At 43.4% G+C, this 18,910-nt stretch overlaps 1 protein-coding gene across 1 annotated transcript; it reads left to right on the forward strand.

Annotated features, from left to right (window-relative positions):
- Positions 1-18,509, forward strand: canx (calnexin). Its single transcript, XM_082550052.1, has 15 exons — positions 1-109; positions 4,370-4,594; positions 5,477-5,550; positions 5,985-6,043; positions 6,217-6,358; positions 6,478-6,559; positions 6,826-7,018; positions 7,173-7,362; positions 8,110-8,223; positions 8,420-8,576; positions 8,667-8,882; positions 9,643-9,762; positions 11,746-11,872; positions 11,956-12,029; positions 15,600-18,509. Exons 2-15 carry the CDS (start codon positions 4,373-4,375, stop codon positions 15,657-15,659), a joined length of 1,830 nt encoding a protein of 609 aa, XP_082406178.1. The 5' UTR covers positions 1-109; positions 4,370-4,372; the 3' UTR covers positions 15,660-18,509.
- The last annotated feature ends 401 nt before the right edge of the window (positions 18,510-18,910 follow it).

Here is an 18,910-nt window from a genome sequence, read left to right on the forward strand (position 1 = left end):
AGTTACGCGCTGGATAACCAATCGGCGACGGGGGAAGGCGGTTAGTGCCCTCCAGGACCCCACGTGATCCTCCTCAGTAGTTCCCAGGCGGCGCACGGGTGAGCTTGAGGTGAGCGAAAACGCCAATAAATGAGAATTTTAAAGGGTAGCTCAGCCGAATACAACTGTTTTCTGACAGGTGGTGTTCCGTTCACGTCGCCCGGGCTGTAGTTATTTACATGCTGTCGGTTTCTATCCGTTAAATCTCCTCTCCGCGGCTCCTGCGGGCAGTTAGCACCGGGCTGATGGCTAATTAACCGCAGGTGAACCCAGCTAGCCGTTAGCCCGCTGCCGTGGCCTCCGTTAGCGGTTAATAAACCTTAAACCCGAGTCTTGTCCCGGTGATCTGGTTTGATTAACATGCATTACAGTCGGGTTTTTTCTCACAGCGAAACTAAAATTGGTCCGACTGCTTCATTCAAAGTCGGGTGTTCCGTAAGGTGCTATGCTAACATTGGGCTAAGCAGGGATCTGGAGGAGGTGGGCGGTGTTTTTTAGGGTCTTTGAAGGGTTTAGGATCAGCTGTTAAACTGTCCAGAGAAGGCTTTAGGATCCGGGTAGCAAAGCCTGCAGGAGGCTGGCAAAAAAAAATGGGTGTATGAAAACAAAGTTAATCATAAGCTACGCGCTTTCATGACTGACCTCCATTCACCTGTCCGCTGTCACAGGTGTGTTAGCATCATTAGAGGTAGACACTGCAGATTCAGTGACCATTGTGGTCGAACTTGGCAGACTATCACGGTGAAAAAGTGGATGGAAATGAGCTGATCCTAGGCGGTATTAAGCACAGGTTTTTACCAGTATGACTTAGAATTACCAGTAGGGGGCGACTCCTCTCATTTTAAAGAGCTCGATACTGAGTTAAGCATGATGTTTGGTGTCATTTACACGTTTGCAAACGAAAGGTTGCTGGTTAATTTCCCGTTACCTGTGGGGTAACTAAGTAGCCAAAAGTATATTTTTTATGGTCAGAAAGAACCCTAGGAAGTTGGGGGGGACTATGGGCGGTGCTCCTTCATCATTGACAGCTTACTGTCATATCCACCCCTCTCAGATCACACCTGGGTTCAAAAAACCAAAACGGTGATGCTGTAAAGCTCAGTCTTATGTTAAAGTTGAATTGCTCCATGATTGTGAAATGATCACGATCACATTGATCAGGATTAACATCTGGATTGTTTTAAGACATTTCTTCATTAACTAAACATTTGATGCTTACCGAGCTATAATTATTTTCTCTGCTTTTTTTCAGGTGTATATGTAAAGTAAGATCAGAATGTTAATATTAAAAAGGGAAACACTGGGCTGTCTGGTATAAGTTAGTAGCTGTTTTTCATTGTAACATCTGGCTCAAAGGGCCGCTGTCCGTAGCGTTTACTCCAGGATGTCTGCAGGTGGCGATATAGGCATGTTAATCTGCAGAAATCTTTGACTTTTACTTCCTGTAGATCAACATCACTGTAAGGGCAGCTGCAAAGACATCAGAGTCTCTCTGTAGATTTTTTTTTCTTTAAACAAGACTGTGAAAAAATGAAAGGGTACAAGAATTGTCTGAGTAGTTAGTCTGTCTTAAGTTAGCAAGAACAAAGCGAACTGGCCCGAGATCTGTTAGGCGCATAATCTGCGATGGTTTCTGTTCCCACATTTAAAAGTATCATATGCATGCTTGCTTACTGAAGGAATATATGATCATCTCATCATCTCGCTTAGATTACAGGGGCAATCTTTGGTGAGAATATGAGGGCTTACACGCAGTGACTCTTTAATTGATAAAATTACCTGACAAATAAAAACCTTATCACTGATCCTTAACAGAACATAAATAATTCCATTCTCTTCTGCATATCCACTTCGTAGTGGGGCTTCTGCCTATCCCAGTGGTGTACACCCTGCACAGTGTGTCACAGGGGGGAAAAAAAATCATAAATTAGAAACAAATTGAGCCAAAACAACTTGACCATGTTTAAATTCAGACACGGCAGTAACAGGATTTGGGATTTTAATCTTATTTCTGCTCTCTGGTTTTCAAAACGCATCATAACGTTAATTCAAACTGTTTTTTGAAGTCACGACCACAGACTGAGTGAGTTGGGCTTGTTCTTGATTTATTCAGTTTTTCGGGTTCATTGTTCAGCCTAAATGCTAACCAGTCCATCCGGTTTGGGTACAATTTAACTGACACATGCTGTTTAACTGTACACAACCTGAACACCTGCATCAGTCTTGAGCTCCACCGTTTGTTCTGTTAGAGCAGCTTTGCATGATTCACAGTTCCTTATTTATGTGACACCGGGCCTCAGTGCAACTGAGATGACTGAATGCAGATGTCGCCATCTAATAACATCACAAAAACCCAAGAGTAGAAAAAGCTGACACATTTCTGTAATTCGTGGCATTATTGATGAATTATTAGAAACTGGTAGGTGTGAGGAGCAGCAGATGTCCTTCAGCTCTGAGATCAGATTAAGTTACTAATGTCAACTGGAGCCTTCAGTCTGGGTGGATAACAGCCACTTCAGCTGGTTTCACTCAGCTGATTAGGATTGTAAGCTGCTGTTTTATCAGCCAATCAGAGGCCACCTAAGAGCTTATTACTGCCCACAGGCAGCTGGAAAACTGCAGTGTGAGTTTGTGAACTCACCAGTGAAGTTCAGCATTGTTTGTGCAGCAGGGAACCGAAAGAAAGGCTTAAAGTAAAATTGTTGTCCTTTTATTTTGGAAAGTAAGGTGTATGCATATCCATTTTACACATTTAAGTGACAGCCTGGCAGATGACCCTCCCGTGCACAGAAACAAAACTAACCTGACTAGAATTAAGGACAGAAATGTTTTAAAGTTCGGGCTCCTTCAGACCCCACAAAACGCCTTTGATGCTAAGCTAACGACTAGTGCTGGCACGTATGCTAATCTGTCTGAAAGGCTAATCTGATTAGCTGACAGTCTGCTGAGTGAGATGTGCTTAACTTCAGGATCCACTTTTCTTGCCTTTCTTAATCTTAATACACTTCCTGTCATGTGACCAGATTGTTTTGTTTTTACTTGGCACCAATCAGACTGATCGGTAATTTGATTACCTTTTAGAATCAGCTCAGATGAGACAAATCTGCTGGAATAAATATTAATAGAGACACTTGAGGTCAGAAGGTTTTGCACTTCCTGTCATGTGGGGATCTGGATCATGAATCTTATCCTCCTCAGATTTAACGGAGGATGATGAATGATGGAGAACTTTGTCTTTAGATTAGTCAGCCAGTCTAAATTTTCTTTCTCATTTAAATACATCACCAGTCTTATCACTACTTGAGACTGCTCCGCCTGTGGCTGCACCTGCACTGCACCACTTCATTAATATCTATCAGATGCAAAATCAACTCCAGATCCATCATTCCCTGGTTTCCTCCAGATTTAGGTTCTCTGTTTGGGCGTCTGCACACATTCTTCTTCTGCAAATATTTGAATTACAGAGTATGTATGTATGTATACACAGAGTGTATATGTAGTGTGATTATATTTGTAGCTTTAAGAAGGCAGGCTACAGCTTCTGCTGACTGATTTCAGTGAGCTTGTTTAGTTTAGGAGACCAAGCTCGGCCGTCAGTGATTTTATCAGACGTTCCGAGTATTGGTTTTACTTTTTTCCAGTGTAAGTGGCGATGTCCCTGATTATCTTTATCACTTTCTTGTCAGGCTAAAATTCTTTTACTGTCATTAGTGGCAAGCATCAATGTAAGAACAACTGTAAACCCAAGTAGCAGTTGGGGTTGCTGAGCCCTGATGAGACAAATCTTTTTGCCAGATTTTTACCTGCTGATGTTGTAAAGTCTTAATTTTTGTTGTTTGATGTGGTTCAGGAACACAGAACCTTTTTGGGCCTGATTATTCTGATGGTCACTGAACACAGCAGCTTAACGTTAGTTGTGTAATCACGGCATTGCTGCACTGAAAGACGACAGGAAGTCAGTCATGACACACCATCTCATGTTAAATAACCCGTAAAACAGCTAAGGTAGTGTGTGTGCGCGTGTGCATTTCTGCTTGTACCGGGGTGCTGCTGTAATCCCTCGGGGTGTAATCTCATTAGGGTTAAAAGGAGCCGAGGAGCACGTCCTGTGGGCGCTCTGTGGTTGGTCACCATGGTGATAGATGAAACACAGGTTGGCAGTCTGTTAATGATGGGGGAACACGACTGTGTCGATTTTTGTTGTTGTTTATAAAATTTAAAATAAAAACAATAAAATGAGAGAAATCTCTGTATAACTAAGATCACTGGTTTTTGGCCCAGCCCTGCTTGCTCTCCAGATGTGACGGGTTTTCTGCTCCTCTCTGTGCAGACTATGAATCAGCGGGTCGGTTTGTTTGTTCTCCTGGCGGCGGGCCTCCTCTGCCTCAGTTTAGGCCCCGTCTCTCGGGCTGACGATCTGGTCGAAGACGGTCTGGATGGCGACGATGCCGACGTGGAGGACGAAATGGACCTGAGCTTGGCTGAGGACGAGGATCTGGAGGACGACGTGCAAGATGAAGCTCCACCTGCTCCTAAAACCCCTCCCAGTCCACAGGTAAGACAGCTTTATTTATTTTTATTTTATTATTAATTTAAAAAAATAGTTTTTTTGGAATTCTTGTTAATGATAAATTTGCAGATGGTGGAAAATCTTTTTTTTTTTTTTTTTTTTTTTTTTTAGTTTCATAAAGTCGTTAAAGTTTATTTTCAGTAGAAGCTGTAGTTACATGGGTCTGCACACTAGGGGGCACCAAACTAAATCAGCCAGAAACCATCTCCAGGTCCAGATTTTCCATCAGTTCCTAAAGTCAAATATGATGCATCAGTGACGTCTTCGTTTTTATTTACCGACGTGTTAAAAAGGTTTTTAAAAAGTTACTTGTTTCTTGTTTTTCTGAAAGCTTTTCAAATTGTTTGTCTAAGTTTTTGGTTGTATGAATAAAGTTAACTCTATTGAAGTTTTTACCTGTGAGGATTATAACTGTTGTGCTCTCAGCATTTATTTTGGCTCATTCTGAGGTTTTGAATGTTTAACCCAGAAGTGTCTGTTACCCATTAACCAATCAGGTCAGGAAGTGGGTCTGATGAGAGAGTAGTGATCTGCCCTGCTGATCTACTGACCTGCATTCTCTCTACAGACACAGACCGGACTAAGAGTCGGACCTCAGAATAATTCAGTCTAATGATTTAACGGGTGAATTTTCCTGGAGTCGGCAGGTTTTAGACAGAAACCTGCTCGTGAATCATTTCCACAGTTTTGATCATGTTTGCTTCACTTCCAGTCTGACTGGTTATTCAGAGTGGAGCTGAGGTAAAGTGAACACACCTGAAAGGCTTTGAGCTCAATCTGAGATAGGAAGACGAGGACGAACCAAACAAATGTGTTGGTTAACCTGCACATGAGGATGTTATAACTTACTTTCATTTCTTCACTCAGGTGACCTACAAAGCTCCTGAGCCGAAGGGGGAACACTTCATTGCAGAGTCTTTTGATAAGGGGACACTGGATGGGTGAGCACCACACACGCATGAATCATAACCTTCCCTTACATGTTTTCTTTTTCTTACTTTAAAGCTTATTACACGTGCTAGCATCACACTAATGCATGCCAACTGGTCAGTTAAGGATTTAAGGACACCCCCTCACTGGCGCAGAACCAGCTTGCTGTAACCTAGTGATGGTTTGTTTGTAACGTTAGCTGATTTAAACCTATCAGATCAGCCCAGAGTTTAGAACAATTAGCTGAAGTTATTCGCCCAGCAGTTATCAAGACAATCGATTAGTGAAACAGTCATATGGTTTAATTTGATCATCAGTTTCATCAAAGAAAAGCCTCGGTGTTTGATCTGTGAAAAATGCTGCCGAGGAGTCAGTGCACACGTGTACATCTACCTGTAAACCTCAGAGCTCCGGCGGAGTCGTAACCCTCTGTGTGCTGTTTCAGGTGGATTCTGTCCAACGCCAAGAAGGATGACGCAGACGAAGAGATCGCAAAGTACGACGGTGAGTGCACATCTGTAACCTCATTGTGTACATGATGACGTGCATGAGCAGTTTTTTACATTAGATATTACATCAGCTGAGCCTGGGATGTCCTAAAAAGGCCACTGTACCGAAGATTACCGCCTTGTTTTAGTGTTTGTCTCTGATGATGATGATGATGACGATGTTAACAGGTAAATGGGCTGTGGAGGAGATGAAGGACAGTAAGCTGCCTGGCGACAAAGGTCTGGTCCTGAAGTCTCGAGCCAAACATCATGCCATCTCAGCCCACCTGCTGCGACCTTTCACCTTTGAAACCATGCCCCTTGTCATCCAGTAAGGACAGCTTTGATGTCTGATTCACATTTGAAACTCTGATTGGTAGATGGGTGTGAACACCCAGGTGTTCTCAGTCTGAAAGGTACTGATCAGCAGTGTGATCTGTCTGTGTTCAGGTATGAGGTGAACTTCCAGTCGGGTATCGACTGCGGTGGCGCCTACGTAAAGCTGCTGACTGAGACGCCCGACCTCGACCTGGTCAGTGCGATTCCCACACACGTTAATTCAGTTTATTAATGATGCCGCTTCTGAAAAGAAAAGCAGGACAGTGACTTAAAAAGGTTTTAAATGTTGTTCGACTCGTGATCTAACTCACTAACTCATCTTCCTGTCATGAGCCAAAGAGGCAAATCTATGATATTTCTATGAAATGTTCTTATTGATCACTCTAATAAGTGACTGATAAAAACACCTGCAGGCTACGAGGCAGGTAAGCACTGTAACATGTCCGTGTGTGTCTGCAGGACCAGTTTGTGGATAAAACTCCGTACACTATCATGTTTGGACCCGACAAATGTGGAGAAGACTACAAGCTGCACTTCATCTTCAGGCACAAAAACCCCAAAACCGGAGAGTACGAAGAGAAACACGCTAAGAAACCCGACGCCGACCTGAGGACATACTTCACCGACAAGAAGACTCACCTGTACACGCTGGGTGAGACGCACAGGCTGCAAACGTGTTTATTTCTGCTGTAAATGTTAACAAGGGATTCTGTGGACCCTGGCCTCTGCTGGACGTTAGAGGAACTGCAGACTTTGATTATTATTTTTTCTTTGAGTGCCTAACTTGTCTCTGTTGCCCCCAACAGTGGTGAACTCTGACAACAGCTTTGAGGTGTTGGTGGATCAGACGGTCGTGAACAGCGGCAACCTGCTGACGGACATGACCCCCGCTGTGAACCCCACCGCTGAGATCGAGGACCCTGATGACCACAAACCTGAGGACTGGGATGAGAGGGCCAAGATCCAGGACCCGGACTCCGTCAAACCCGAGGACTGGTCAGTACAAGGGTTTCATTTTTAGTTTGCTCAAACTTTCATCCAGGCGTTTGACCTAAAGAAAACAAACTGAGCCATGGCTGCACGACTGGAACTGAAGTAAACCTGTTTGCAGTAAAAGCGTCACGGGGTCAGTCTCGATTTATAAGTGGACAGTCCGATCTAGTTCAGAACGAGGAATACCGGCTAAAGATGGCAGAGAGACACAGCTGATTATGTTGCTCAGTTATTTCTGAGATCGTTTACTTTTCCTGAATTGAAGATCTTAAAATTTTAAGTAAGTTTTAAAAAGGGGAAAAATTATTTATTTACAATTTATTTAAAAGGGGGAAAATAAAGTAAATCCTCCGTAAGTGTGAAAAGTGTTAAAATCTGGAGATTGTGCTGCTTCTTACCGTACACTTCAGTAACAGATTCAGAATGTATTAAAAACACAATCCATGTCTATTTAAAAATCAAAGGCTTACTTCATGTTTCCCTTTAAGTACAGTGACCTCACAGCAGCTATATTATTGGTCAGATGATGTCATTAAAAATGCTCCAAAGGCACAAAAACCGTGCAGAGGTTCAGTTCAGACTCCAATTAGCTGAGGGGAACCCTAGGAGGCAGCTCCTGTGTCACAGTCCACCTGTCATTGGGACTGACTCACTGCTGGAGCCTCTGCTGGATGTTAGAGGAACTGCAGGTTTGGTGCTTCCATGTTTGCCACTCTGTGACAGCAGACTTGGGTTGTTGTGTGTTTGCAGGGATGAAGACGCTCCGGCTCAGATTCCAGATGAATCTGCAGTGAAACCCGACGGCTGGCTGGACGATGAGCCCGAGTATATCGGAGACCCTGACGCCATCAAACCTGAAGACTGGTGAGTTACACCTGCCTGTCGGCCCGGAGCAGGTGGAAGGAAAGAAATGTCTAAAGCAAACAGAGTACAGATTTTCTTTTCACTGTGAACAGCTTTCCTGACAAAGCCCGTGGATTAATCCACTGCTGAAAATAGTCCCAGTAAAACCTGTATTCCAGTATAAAGAAGATAACAGAGTACTCTTCGTGCCTGTCAGGGATGAGGACATGGATGGAGAGTGGGAGGCCCCTCAGATCCCTAACCCCGCCTGTGAGACCGCCCCCGGCTGCGGCACCTGGAAACGGCCAATGATTGACAACCCCAACTACAAGGGCAAATGGAAGCCCCCCATGATTGATAACCCCAACTATCAGGTGAGTCTGACTTCAGTGTGAGGTGATCATTAGATGGAGGGGTGGAGTCTTTTGGAGGCTCTCCTCACCTCCGACCCTTCGTGTTTTCAGGGCGTCTGGAAGCCGAGGAAGATCCCCAACCCGGCGTACTTTGAGGACCTTCACCCCTACAAGATGTCACCGTTCAGCGCCCTGGGGCTTGAACTCTGGTCCATGACCCCTGACATCTTCTTTGACAACTTCTTCATCACCAATGACCGCAACGCTGCTGAACGCTGGGCATCTGATAGCTGGGGGCTGAAGAAGGCAGCAGAGGGCGCCGCTGAGGTTGGTCCATGTTATTAGATCAGATTAAATTCAGTCTTCTGGGATAAATCAGATCTGTGATTTGTTTTGGGAGTTTTTTTTTCCTTTTTTAAAATCAAGTGTGTGCCATGATTAAAGTTTAAAAAGTGAAGTGACACAGTCACCGCCTCATGTTTCAAATGCTCAGGGTGACCTCACACACCTCAGCGCAGCTTCACGGTGGAGCATCAAACACGTTAAAATTTTATTTTTGAGCAACAGAATTGAAAGAAAATTACGTTTCCTTACTAATGTTTCACAAATCAATTGAATATTAAGGACAAAATCCTTTTCCCATAATTTTATTCTGAAAGGTTAACTTTAATATATTTTTCAGTATGAAGTGAAATGTATCAAGTCTGCTTTTGTGTTAATTTGATGATTATGGCTCATGAGGAGATTTGATTCATTTTAGGAAATATTCTGATCATTTGAGAAACCGGATTACTGAGTTTCATGAGCTCTTAGCCAAAGTCATCAAAAATAAAAGGATCCCTCTAAATGTCTCTGAGCTAGTGGATATCCTTTAATAGACATGCGTTTCATACTTATTAGCGTGACTGGGAGAGATTTGGTGTTCAACTCTGATATTGTTACTGATCATTTAAGGAAAAATGTGTTAAGTGGATTTATTGAAGTCTGGGTTAACGGGAGCCCCGTGATGTTTCCTCATGTGTGTGTTTTGTTTTGTTTTTAAATCCCCCCCCCCCCCCCCCCCCCCCTCTCCTTTGTGGTCGTGCAGCCTGGGCTGGCAGCTCAGATGCTAAGTGCTGCAGAGGAGCGTCCGTGGCTCTGGGTCGTCTACGTGCTCACCGTGGCTCTGCCGCTCATCCTTATCTTTGTCTTCTGCTGCACTGGAAAGGTAAAACACACACACAGACACACACAGGGTCTGCGCCTCTGCAGCATCAAACTGAAGTTTCCTCATTTGAAAGTCGAGTTTCTGTCTTGTTTGAAGTAAAAGTGAAGCTGTTGCCTCTTCAGAGCACGGAGAGTTCGACATTTTCCCCCACTGAGTGTTACTGTGTTACTCATTCATTTACATTCTGCTGGTAGTAACAATGCATGACTTTATGTTTATGCCTCAGTCAGCTGAGAAGCTCCTATTAACTGTCAGACTTTCTGTAGTGAAAATATGAAACTTGATATTTAAAAGTTAAAATTCAGCAGTTCAAAGAGCCACAGTTCGATGCTGCAAACCCAGCCTTGTGGGGCACAAGCGTGCATACTCCTGGTGCCGTTCTCAGGCCCGGATCAATGGAAGTCTGTGCCAAATCAACCACACAGATCCATCTGCTATGGTGACCCTGTCAGGAATAAGAGGGCAGCTCAGTGTAATGCTGTCGTGCAGGATTTCCTCACAGGTGGACTCTTGTGATTGGTGGAAATGAATCAATATAAACTGTTGTTATAATTCAAGCTGTATTTTTAACTGTTATTGATAATTGTTTTAAGGTTTTAATTGGACATGAGAAAATCTGTCCGTCCTGCAGTCTGATCCTCAGGGCATCCTCTCTTGCCTGTTGTCAAACCCACACGTTGTAAACCCAGAGGTTTCATTTAATGGTTTAAGTTGTATCGCACTGATTAATGTCCACAGAGGTCGTCAGGATCAGCTCAGGGTCACTTGAGTCTCACCAGCTTGCAGAAAGAGTTTAATGACGCTGGATGCCCTAACCGCGCTGCCACCACCTCCTCCGGCCCGGTGACTGATACTGCTGCTAGCATAGCTTCATGTCATGTTGTTGTGTTTGTGCTGCTTGTGTGCGTCTGTGGTGCTGCAGTGCAGTCTTTGTGTGTTTCATTAAACCTTGTCACTCATTGGTTGTAATTCTGACACTGATTATAACTGAGAATTCATGATTGGTTTGTTGGTGTTCTGAATATTGGAAAATCAGGTGAAATCCTTTGCAGCAGACCTGCTGGTGGCACAACTCTGTTCTCCTATTGGCCAACACATTCTGAAAATGCTCGTCTGAAAGGGCGCCCTTTATCAAACGTAGGCGAAAATCGTGAGTGAAAGGCAGTGATGTGTTTGTGAATGATGGATCTGAGAAGGCGGTGCTGCTGTTTAACTTGCACTACATGGACCAAAGTCCCAGGCCACCTTCACGTCACACCTGCAGCAGCTGCTCAGCCGTGGAAACCGAAGCTCCCGGCAACACACTGTCTGTGCTGATGTTAATGCCAGAGGAGGTTTGGACTGCCTGGCTAGGTGCTGCAGGACTAGGACTGAGAACGTTTGAGTTCAAAGGTTAAGAGGTGTGACCCAGTACTTTGGCCTATAAATCCTGTTTCCTATGAACATGTCACATATCTGGCCGTCTCAGCTGTTTCCACTGTGGCATGCTGGCTTGTTCATGGAGAAGGCAGTTTGGTAATAACAGTAAATTACTGTTGCGGGTGTGAACTGCAGTGTGACTTGACTGCAAAAGTAAAACCGTCCATTCATAAATGTGACTGTGCCTTTATGTATTTGTATCAGTCTTAGATCCTCAGCTGAGGGAACCTGAAATCATCGTGTTGCTGTTCCTGCGTCATCGTAGCGCTGGTCCAGGATCAGCATGTTACCCAAGAGTTTAGATAATGCTATTTTAAAACTATCACTAGCAAACCACCACAAGTAATGTAAATTTGGCAAACCTCACTCTTTCTTCTAATTGGCTGCCCCTCACAAACCTCTCAGGTGACCATATCTGGGATATCCTGTCTGTATGACATCAAAAACTGTGATAAACTGAGCTCAGGGGATTATTTTAAATACAGTGAATTCATTATTACAAACTTTGTTTAGTATGAGCATCCACCACAGGAGCGCTTTGAACTGACTCGTTTCCTTCTGCAGAAGAAGAGTTCGGCGTCGCCGGCAGAGTACAAGAAGACCGACGAACCTCAGCCTGATGTGAAGGAGGAGGAGGAGGAAGAGGAGGAGGAAGCCGAGGAGGCTCCGAAGGCTGAGAAGAGCAGCCCAGGTTACTGAGATCTTCAAATTGAATCTGTTTGTTTCTTTTGAGTTTGCAGCTGTTTCTTAATCTGATTCATCTTTGCTTTTCAGACACAGAAAAGAGTGAAGATGAAGAACCTGCAGAGGAAGAGGAGGATGAAGAAAAAGAGAACACAGCTGATGAGGTGAGGCAAAGTTTCATCACAGCAGATTCAATCGTGACTTTTCAGCTCCTTTAACTTTTGAAAAGATGTAAAAATTAATAAATAAATGAAGGTTCATTTTGTATTTTTAGTCATTTATATTTTACAAGAAAAATAAGTTTTTTGTTTTTCTAAATGTCTTCACACCGGTCTTTAAAGCTTGTTGCAAAGATAAACTTTAATTTCATTTTATTTTCTCAGATTTGTTTTGAAGGAGTCTGAAACATAAAATGTAGAAAACTTGAAAAAGCTTCAATTCAGTAAAAATGTGGGAATAGCTCAGTCTGCAGAGTGCTGTAAATGTGCTGCAGGTGTAACATCTGCTGCTTTCCAGGAGAGTTGAAACCCCTGACCAGCCTCAGCAGATGGCTGCCCCTCACGGAGTCTGGTGACTTCATATTCTGACGTGTCTTCATATTAAAAGGGAGTTTTTTCTTCCTATTGCTACCAAGTGCTTGCTCAGATGGGGTCCTCTGATTTTTGGCTTTGCTCTGCATAGTCATAGGGCAAGGATGTCAGACTGGTTTTACATTGTGGACTCCATACAACCCACTTTGACGTAGGGCTGTCCGATATAATGATATATACAGTGGGGCAAAAAAGTATTTAGTCAGCCACCGATTGTGCAAGTTCCCCCACTTAAAATGATGACAGAGGTCAGTAATTTGCACCAGAGGTACACTTCAACTGTGAGAGACAGAATGTGAAAAAAAAATCCATGAATCCACATGGTAGGATTTGTAAAGAATTTATTCGTAAATTAGGGTGGAAAATAAGTATTTGGTCAGCTCAAACAAGGAAAATCTCTGGCTCTCACAGACCTGTAACGTCTTCTGTAAGAAGCTTTTCTGTCCCCACTCGTTACCTGTATGAATGGCACCTGTTTGAACCCATCATCTGTATAAAAGACACCTGTCCACAGCCTCAAACAGTCAGACTCCAAACTCCCCCATGGCCAAGACCAAAGAGCTCTCGAAGGACACCAGGAAAAGTATTGTAGACCTGCACCAGACTGGGAAGAGTGAATCTACAATAGGCAAGCAGCTTGGTGTGAAAAAATCAACTGTGGGAGCAATCATCAGAAAATGGAAGACATACAAGACCACTGATAATCTCCCTCGATCTGGGGCTCCACGCAAGATCTCATCCCGTGGGGTCAAAATGATCATGAGAACGGTGAGCAAAGATCCCAGAACCACACGGGGGGACCTGGTGAATGACCTGCAGAGAGCTGGGACCAAAGTAACAAAGGTCACCATCAGTAACACACTACAACGGCAGGGAATCACATCCCGCAGTGCCAGACGTGTTCCGCTGCTGAAGCCAGTGCATGTCCAGGCCCGTCTGAAGTTTGCCAGAGAGCACATGGATGATACAGCAGAGGATTGGGAGAATGTCATGTGGTCAGATGAAACCAAAGTAGAACTTTTTGGTATAAACTCAACTCGTCATGTTTGGAGGAAGAAGAATACTGAGTTGCATCCCAAGAACACCATACCTACTGTGAAGCATGGGGGTGGAAACATCATGCTATGGGGCTGTTTTTCTGCCAAGGGGACAGGACGACTGATCCATGTTAAGGACAGAATGAATGGGGCCATGTATCGTGAGATTTTGAGCCAAAACCTCCTTCCATCAGTGAGAACTTTGAAGATGAAAGGAGGCTGGGTCTTCCAACATGACAATGATCCAAAACACACCGCCCGGGCAACAAAGGAGTGGCTCCGTAAGAAGCATTTGAAAGTCCTGGAGTGGCCTAGCCAGTCTCCAGACCTCAACCCCATAGAAAATCTGTGGCGGGAGTTGAAAGTCCGTGTTGCTCGGCGACAGCCCCAAAACATCACTGCTCTCGAGAAGATCTGCATGGAGGAATGGGCCAAAATACCAGCTACTGTGTGTGCAAACCTGGTAAAGACCTATAGTAAACGTTTGACCTCTGTTATTGCCAACAAAGGTTATGTTACAAAGTATTGAGTTGTATTTTTGTTATTGACCAAATACTTATTTTCCACCCTAATTTACGAATAAATTCTTTACAAATCCTACCATGTGGATTCATGGATTTTTTTTTTCACATTCTGTCTCTCACAGTTGAAGTGTACCTCTGGTGCAAATTACTGACCTCTGTCATCATTTTAGGTGGGGGAACTTGCACAATCGGTGGCTGACTAAATACTTTTTTGCCCCACTGTATATATATTGGATGGCGATATGAAAATGTCTATCGTTTCATATTACACTATTGTTTGTTTCATGGTGTGGCAAAATAAACTGCTTACTGCAATATTTGTTTCATGGTTTTGAGGGTCACTGTATTGGCTATATTAATTTCATAAAGTTCTCTTATATTTAAAATAACCACACTATGGACAGACAAGCAACTGTTTTTACCTGTTGTCGTTAGCAACAATAACGATAAACCCAACGTGTGGCTCCACTGTCCGTTTGTTTATTTTCCACATAAACTTTTCACAATAAAGCTCAATATCCTGTTGAGATTTGTCCAAATAAACCTAAATGATGACAAACAGAAAGACCAGTCAAAGCAAATCCAGGACCTTATTCCTAAACGAGGGGCTACCCCTGTAGCATGGACATGGTTTGGTTATGAAAAGTCTGACACTGACCAGAAACCGTATAATGCAGTCCAGTCCCCACCACAGACTCAAACACAACAAACCTCTTCTACCACCTACACAAGAATCATGTGACGGTGTGTGGAGAGAGTTTACGGGTGAGACGCAAAAAAGAGCCGTCAGGTGCACAAAATAAACCTTAGACTCAAACGTTAGAACAGGCTTTACACGACGCCCAGCTGAAAACATTTTACGCACAAGTTGATTTGCCCGATATTTGGGGGAGAGAGAGAGAGAGATCCAAACAGGTGTTATTATAAAGAAGTTTAACTACACATTTAATCCGTCAGATATGAGAATATTAGAAAAAGAGGAGCAATTTGATGAGTATTTCTTAGTTTTTCTACATGATTAACAGGTGCTGCTGTAGTAAATAAATTATTTACATTTTAAATGGTGTGTAAAAAATTTTTTTTAATAAAGGGGTTCTTGTTAACAGAAAATAGCCTTTTTCTATTTTAACCTGTAGATTTTGGGGGGAAAAAAACCCTGAATTTTCTACAGTAGATTGTAAACACAGCTTTTCTGTCATGTCATTGATCATCTATTACGTAATTACTTTGCTGTAGTATGAATGGTCATGGGGGGTGGAGAGAGGTCTTTATCAGTAGGTGAAGCTGCAAAACATTTAAAACCCTCATTTTTCCAAAGCTGCGCATTGCTTAGGACTGGAGTCTTTCCTGGGCTGACTGTGGCCCACAGGCCGTATGTTTGACACCCCTGTTGTAGGGTTTTTACAGTATAAAACGCCTTGAAGTGACGGTTGTTGTGATTTGGCGCTGTATGAATAAAACTGAATCGAATTTTCCGTCTGAGGCTGTGCAGTCTGTTTCAGATGATTTGATTTGAGCGAGTAACATCGAGCTTCTTCTCTGACTTAAACTGACTCGTCATCTTGCCTTCGTTTCCTCTGCAGAAGCTCGAGGACGATGTTCTGCGGAGATCTCCAAGGAGCAGGAAGCCCAGGAAGGAGTGAAATCTGACTGCAGCCCTGACCTCAACAGCTCACCCCCTTCATCCCCACTCCCCTTCCTCCTCCTCCTCATTCTTCTTCCCGTCCACTCTGAGGCGATGAGGCCTGAATGGAACCAGTGGAAGCAGCAACGGGAAACTAATCAAGACCTCCAACATGGACACCTGATGATGATGATAATAATGATTATGTGTATGAACAGTACCGAGTTAGATTCAAAGGATTTTTGTTTTTCAAAGAGATTTACTAAAACTTGCTGCGTCATTCCTTCACAACACCTGAACACTCGAACCTGCAGGACCAACATCCTGTCCACCGCCATTGCCACCCTCAGAGCCCGCTTGACGCTGTTTTTGTTGAGCTTCCAGCAGTCTCTAGCCTTCCAGCAGCCAAAACATAAGTCAGGTCAAACAGTCTCCAGGTAACCAGGGTGTTAAACAGCCAATGAGAACACTCTAAATCGGTCCCTGGACGGGCTTAGCCCAGCATCATCCTGCTTGAGCCACCGTGATCCTGCTTTGTGTCGTGGCAGTCTGGGTGAAAGCACCTGCTGACACGACACCAACAGTCAGGATGACTTTAAAATCTTTTGACCAACCGGAAGTCTTCCTCATTCCTTAAAGAGCTTATAAACAGTTGGCTAATCCAATATGTCGTCATCTAGCTAACACAATGTAACTTGCTAGCTAGACTAACCGTTACCAACAGTCAGTGAGTAAGCATCGAAAAAGCCCAATTAGCTTACCAACATGCTGCTAATTAGCTTTGGGATCAGCTTGCCATCATTGCTCGGGTTTTGTTTTTAAATTTGATCCACCAGGCTGCTAATGAATGCTACAAGAAACTTAGCAACCGTACCCGTGTTAGCAAACTTATAAGCTAACAGCTTGTTTATTACAGTAAATCAGCCTGTTGGTGGTTATCCTACTAACAACCACAGTTTCCTGCTGGCTACTCGGTCGAGCTGGGGATGTTATTCAGAAACTACTAGGCTGTTTCTTCACCCTCCTCAAACCTGGTGTTAGCTAGGTGCTAGTAAAGCTAGTGAACTGTGTGGCGCTATAACACAGTCAGCCCACCAATGCTTACAGCAGCTAGCTGCTAACAGCTTGTGGAGTTCATTGATTAGCTATCAGTCATGCTAACGTCTGAAATAATAAACTGGTAACACCTTTTCTTCCATTTTTCGTCTTTGTTTTTCTTATGTAAATGTTAGCATATGTTAGCTCGTCTAATTTTTTTTTTTTTAAAGGTCAAAGGTCACGTACGTGCAACAGTCAGCTGATCTCGGGTATGATCGTTGTGTGAATGAAGGTTCAGCTCATACACACACAAAAAATCTTTAAAATTAAGTTGTTTTTTTTGGGGTTTTTTTTGTTATAACAGTGGCGCTCTCTGAACATTTGGACAACACAAAAACACTACCACAATGAGGTACTTAACACCTCAGCTGTCCACCTGTAGAGTCAACCCGCCTGGTGGTCGTTTTCAGGGTGTGGAGCATAGGCGTGGCTCAAAGGTCAGGTGGTGTGAGTAAGTGGATCTTGTGAGCTGAAGCAGTTGCCATGTGTGAACACAGGTGGGGCCAAATTCAGAACCAATACACCTGGAAGATAATCACGTGACCTCAGCATCAGGCTGGGAAAATGCCTGGTGGCCGTCCAACCAACAGTTTTAAGTCCTGCCGTGTAGCGCAAAAAAGTTATTTATTCATAGAGTGAGACTTATTTTTCATCTGTCTGCGATAACTTACCAAAAAACAACCATCGTTCTTAAACTGGTAAAACCAGTGATCAGCATATAGACTGGTCGTGTAACGCGCTGTTACAGTGTCCCGTCTGCAGCCCTCTGGTGGGCCACAAAATCAATAAATTTAAAAGTTGTTTTTCATTTTCTAACTTGATTCTCTTTTGAGCCTGAAGTCATCTTATATGAAGCAGGTGTCAGAGGTAATGCTGTTGGTAGAAAATCAAACTTCATAAAGAAGGAGAAACTCCATCTTTGGTTTGTGTGATTATCAGAGTTTGGGTGGATCAATGGGAATCACAGAACAACCCGGATTTATTTTCTCACTAATAATGCTTCAAATCAAATCATTTGCTGTAATTTTTGACTATTCTGATTATAAATCGTTATTGTTCATTCAGTCAAATCTGAATTTTACAGACTTTAACCTTCACTCTTTTTATATTTTCCTTTCCACTGCCAAAATAAAAGTGCCTGGCAGGTAACAATGATTTCAAATATCTGTGAAACTTATTGATGCTCTCAAACCCTTGATCACCTGTTTATGTGCTAATCTTCCTGCAGGACCTTTTGTTTTTCTTTTGTTTTTTTTCCCGTCTGAGGTGAAACTGAAGCGATCAGCAGGTGGAAAATGATTCCAGTGTGAATCCTGAGCCTGATCCTTTTTTCAGTCGGGACAGGCTGCTTGTGATTGCCTGGTGGTTTATGGCAAGTGTTGAAAGTTTGTGTCAGGCGACCATCTCCTCTTCCTCGTAGGATGATTTTGCTGGCTCTGCTGCTTGTAGTGGCCGTGAAGATGCTGTTGTTTAGGCACGATGGCGTTGTTCACGGCGTTGTTGAAGCTGCCTCGCTAACAGACTGTAGACTGAACACTGTACCTGCGGGGGAGACTCTGCCTCTGTAACTCTGCTTTTTATTTTGTTCTGTGTTTGTACTAACGGTTGGCCCGGCCGCCGTCCCCACATCCACGCTGAGTGGACCTGCTGACAGGAAGCTCCAGCTTTCAATGGAAATACTGTGATAATGGAGCCTGCTCTGTGTTTATGTGTGTGCGGACACGTGGTCAACACTCGATTTGATTAATAAAAACATCAAATGGAAACAGAAGCAGAGGCAGCAGCGTGGTTATTTACTATTGTGCTTTTCTTCTTTTAGCTCATAAATAAACATGCCATCTCTAACAGTATTTTTATCTATTTGAAATTAACTTTTTCCCCTCAAATTAACTTTTCCCCCCACTTTTTTTCATGTAAACTTAGCCCCATTTTTTCTTATGAATCTAACATTTGTCTTCTCTTAAAGCAGCCAATCATAAAGTCAGTTTGTGTCAAACTGAGGCTGAACTGCAGGGCAGTCCTGGTATGAGATGAAGGATTATTATGAACCGTAAATCATGCAAAGCTACTCTTGAATAACGCTAATTCTCGTTTCCACGGCTGCGAGCTGGGGGATACCACTTCATGAAGCTGATAGAATCACATCATGTGCAAAAAAGCAGAGATTAGATC

The sequence above is a fragment of the Aulonocara stuartgranti genome (genome assembly GCF_965226115.1).
Source record: "Aulonocara stuartgranti genome assembly, chromosome: 2".
In the NCBI taxonomy this organism is placed as follows: domain Eukaryota; kingdom Metazoa; phylum Chordata; class Actinopteri; order Cichliformes; family Cichlidae; genus Aulonocara; species Aulonocara stuartgranti.